Here is a 4,863-nt window from a genome sequence, read left to right on the forward strand (position 1 = left end):
TTTAAAGTTGAAAGCAATTACAATTGCTACATTTTTTATGTAAATATTGAAAAACAAAATTGCAAATTATAAATATTAGTTTGAAGTCCGTGCAATGCACGGCAAAAAACAATAGTTAAAATACAATTACTTATAGTGTGATTTATAAAAAAAACTCTTATACTCCGTCTATGATATCCCTAATTGGGCTAATTGTAATACCAAAGCTAAAATAAAAAATTTACTCTAAATAAGAAAAATCTTTGATGAAAATATATACTTCGTATTCAACAGGATCACCATTTTAAACAAAATAATTCAACAAACCTAAAACTACACTTTAGTTTGAAATGTTCCTAATTGGTTTTTATAGGACAACATAATTGAAGAATGACTATACCAAACTCTATTTTCAAGTTATTTTTGCAAGAGTATCTTTTTTATTTAGATTAAATTTACCTTGGCTTTAACTTTTTTGTTTAGATTAAATTTACCTTGACTTTATTTTTTGGGCTTTATCTTTTTTATTTAAATTAAATTTACTTTGACTTATCATTTTCTTAATCTTTATAATTTAATTTGGTGACGTGAAAATCTTACGTGGCACTTCATAATCTCTTGAAAAAACTCTCATATATATAATAATATTAGATTTTTCTGAAATACAAAATTACATTATTCAATTAATTTGTAAATTAGGATATTAAAGTTTTCCTCCGTATTTCATAACATGTAAAATATGGTATATAAATTAGACATCTTACTTTTCGAATTAAAATATGACACATAACTACGTAAGTGTCCCTTATTATCATTGCGACGCGTCTTAATGATCATAAATTGTAACTTTATAACTTTGCCTTGTAGAGTTATAGACTTAGGCTTGGCCAAAAGATACTTTGCCTTGTAGAGTTATAGACTTAGGCTTGGCCAAAAGATATTTTATATCCGTTTAGTTAATGAATGAGTTAAGCTTGAACAAATTTTAATATTCACTTAATAAATGATCTTAAACATAAATATAAATATGCTTGTTCATTTAAGTTTCTGAATTACTTGTTTATTTTATGAACAACTAATTTACTTAGATACTCATAAAAAAAATTATTGGATTTTTTACCTCTCAAAAATAGAAGTGTGAAATACAAAAATCACATACTTCATATTTGGCTTTTACAAATGTTAAAAACACAAACAAGAAGATCTTGTTTTTTAAAAAAAAGCACGTTTATGAGAAAGCTCATTTAATAAACAAGTCGATCACAAACCTAGTTATAGCCGGTAAGGATCAGATATTTTAGTAATTGTAGGTTTTTGGATAACATGCAAGATCATCTTAATGAAAGAAAGCTTGAACAGTTTTTAAGTTCGGTTGAAGACTCGGGTTTGGACTTTGAATTCACCTAATTTAAATGAACATAAACGTAAGAGCATTAATTGTCTAGTCACATATGAATCGGTTCTATCACTACAAGAAATTGTACCATTAACAACGGGAACTCTCGTCATTAAAAGGCAATAGTGGGGGGATTTCTTATCGTGAATCCGTCATAAAAGGGGTCGTTATTGATGGAAAATTCCGACATTAGCCCGTTGTAAAAGACATTTGTGACGGTTGTTTCCGTCTTTATTAGGTTGTTTGACCATTCATTATTAGATTGTCTTTAATGATACAAATTTTTGTAGTGTTATATGTAACACTTTCTTTTAGAATTTCTTTCTTATGTTAGAATATTAATTTCTTTGAAAAAACAAAAAAATTAGTACGGACTAGTAATGAATCTAACTTTTAGCTGTTTTCACCAACTATTCAAAGAACAATTTTTATAGAAAGGGATAATCTTATAAACATCGATTAAGAAATGAAGGAGAAAGGCAACTTTTTCCAATGTCAAGATTACACATAATCCAATCCATATAAGAAATGACGACAATGAAATCATAACAGTCACTTGCATAGTTGCATGCCAATTGAAAACACAAAATAAAGAACACTTCCACACGCCCTTTCCCTTCTATATAAAGGATCCTAAATTCCCACAATGAAAGACAACATACAAACTACAAACTTACACAACTACAACCTACACTCATTTTCAACACATTCAAGCATGGACCTTACGAAAATTCTCATTATCTTCCCTCTCCTTGTTTCATTCACGTCCGCCACCAGTGTCATTGATTTTTGTGTGGCAGACTTAAACTTTCCTGGTACACCTGCAGGATATCCTTGTAGGAATCCTGCTAGCCTCACAGCGGATGACTTTGTTTATTCAGGCTTGGGTGTCGTTGGTAACACAACAGTCGACCATTTTAATTTTCATGGGGCAATAGCAACCGACCTTACTTTCCCTGCCTTGAACGGTCTAGGCCTTTCATTGGCACGGTTAGATATAGGAGTGGGTGGAGTTGTTCCGATCCACTCACACAGAGTGTCGGAAGTTATCTTGATGATTGAAGGAACGATAATTGCTGGGTTTATAGACTCAAATAACACCGCGTACTATAAGACTTTGAACAAGGGAGATGTTATGATCTTCCCACATACTTTACTTCACTTCCAAGTTAACGTGGGCGATGCTCCTGCTCTTGCATTCGTTAGCTTAAACAGCGCGAATCCTGGTTTCCAATTTACTACCACTTCTATAGCAGCAAATGACCTACCAACTGAAATAATTCAAAGGATCACTTTGTTTGATGCTGCACAGGTGAAGAAGCTAAAGGGACTCTTTGGTGGCACTAATTAAAAATATATTTCTAATTCATACTCCGTATATTTTAATATCACTTCATCTTGTATACCTTTCTATGCCGTACTACGTAGCATGCAATAATTTATAATAATGTGTGTTGTATTATTGTATAATTGAATAACACGTACGATTTCTGTGATAATTGTACTACTTGTATTTGTACCTCGTCAATATATAAAATAAATAGTTATATTTTGTAATATGAATATTATCTCCGTTACTTAATTTTCTACTCTAGTCGATTATTTACAATTCATGTGTCAAATGAACAAAGTTTTCACTACTACAAATGACACTTTTAACAACCAAACATTAACGACAGAAGCAAAAACTAGTCGTAAAAATCGAAAAACACAAATAAAAAAGAAAATTAACGCTACATATCCTGAAATTTTAAACAAATAAGATAAGGTGGTTTTTTCACTTTTATTTCTTTGTTAATCAATGTTTTGTATTTTTTTTAGGAAAATTTGGAAATATTAATCCATCATTTGTCCGGTTTTCTTTTATTAAGTCTACATATGTGTTTTTATTATAGAATCCGAAGTTGTAGACTAATTTGCTTTTAATAGTCTCGTCAGGTAAACCACGTACTCGCTATAACATGTTACATATACACGTGTTGATTTATAATTGATCAAAATATATTTTCTTTCTCTCCTTTTTTCCCCTTCTCCTTCTCCTCTTATCCTTTCTCCATCGGCTGGCAGAACCCCTACTTATTCCTCCACTGAAGATACCCCCCCCCCCCCCCAACTCCTCCTTCCTCCACCGCCCTCCAGATGTGATCTTCTCTCTCTCTCCTTCCACCAGCATGGATAGACTCTCCTCCCTTCCTCTCTCAATTTTCTTCCTTCTCTCTCCCTCTCCTTTTCTCTCTTCTTCTATGTGGAATCAGTGCCGACGGCCACCCACAACCACCCACTACCACAACTACCACCACTTGCCATCCCACTTACCTCTCTCTCTCCATTGGTTCCTCTGTATCAAAAAGTTAATGTTTTTGCGATGATTATGATTACGATGGTAATAACCGTTGCTTATGATGAAACTTGTGAAATTCATCCCTCTCTATGAAACAACCCAGAGAAAGAACGCAAACCCTTCAACTGAATCTTCACAGCCAAGACACTTTTCTACTCTTCAATCGTCTCCGACTGATATAACGGGGGTCAAGTGGGGCTTAAACTCAGGCCAACTTGACCCAGATGGTGATGGGTATTTGGGCGCTTCTAATTCAACAAGCCATTGATTTGCATAATAGAGGTTGGGGTTGAGGGTTTTGGGAATTTCCTAGTTTTTTTTTAATATTGTTGGTGAGGGTTTAAGAAAGTGTATAGTTTGAGAAGGACGATTTAAGATCAAATGAGGGTCTCGACGCCAGAGAGAATGGAGGTAATGGACTTCATCCCTTAGTTGTCTTTCATCATATAAGGAATATGGATACTGATATAGTGGAGGGAAGTTGGTTGAGAGGTTTAAAGGGTGATTGTTATTGTTGCAAATTTGTGGATTTTGAATTGAGAAGGGAACTGGTGAAATTCTTAGGGCCGTAGGGGAGTACAGTTGCCACTCTTCATTTATCTGCGAAAAACTTTTAAAAAAAATTATTACGTATTTTTTAGATAACTGATCACAAGTGACCATCATAAGAAAATTCCATCTAAAGGTTGGAATTATTAATTAAAACCTTCCATGGAGGGATTGAAGATTTGTTAAACGAGGAGGTCTAGGTGGTGCGAGTCATTTCTGGTTATGGGTTGCATCTGAAAAGGTTGACGTTATCTACATCGAAGAAAGTGATAGAATGGAAGATATATGGTGTGGTAGCTTTCTATGGCAAGACAATTAGATTAGTACGTCAATTTCTTCTTGAATCTCGATCTCTTTATCCAAGTTGCAAACATAAAAGCACGTTCAAAGTTACTTCTTTTATTTTTTTTGAATTTACTTTTGTGTATTTAGTTAGTTAATTATTAGTCAATTAACTTCATACCCTGCTTCGTTTTTTGTGGCTTGAAAGTTACACCTCACTGCTTGTGATATCATATCTCCCATTGGAGGTTTCAACACTACTTTGAGCCCCACGTACTCCTCTAATGTTAGAAGAGCCATCAATGTGTAGCGTCTA

At 33.5% G+C, this 4,863-nt stretch overlaps 1 protein-coding gene across 1 annotated transcript; it reads left to right on the top strand.

Moving 5' to 3' along the window:
* The first annotated feature begins 2,057 nt into the window (after positions 1 to 2,057).
* LOC110796251 (auxin-binding protein ABP19b-like) lies at positions 2,058 to 2,862 on the top strand. Its single transcript, XM_022001302.2, has one exon. It carries the CDS (start codon positions 2,091 to 2,093, stop codon positions 2,724 to 2,726), a length of 636 nt encoding a protein of 211 aa, XP_021856994.2. The 5' UTR covers positions 2,058 to 2,090; the 3' UTR covers positions 2,727 to 2,862.
* The last annotated feature ends 2,001 nt before the right edge of the window (positions 2,863 to 4,863 follow it).

Source organism: Spinacia oleracea, chromosome 2 (genome assembly GCF_020520425.1).
Source record: "Spinacia oleracea cultivar Varoflay chromosome 2, BTI_SOV_V1, whole genome shotgun sequence".
Classification (NCBI taxonomy): Eukaryota; Viridiplantae; Streptophyta; class Magnoliopsida; order Caryophyllales; family Amaranthaceae; genus Spinacia; species Spinacia oleracea.

What these genes read in the sequence shown, in the direction of transcription:
- LOC110796251 (XM_022001302.2), top strand. Translation starts at nt 2,091, where the DNA reads ATGGACCTTACGAAAATTCTCATTATCTTCCCTCTCCTTGTTTCATTC.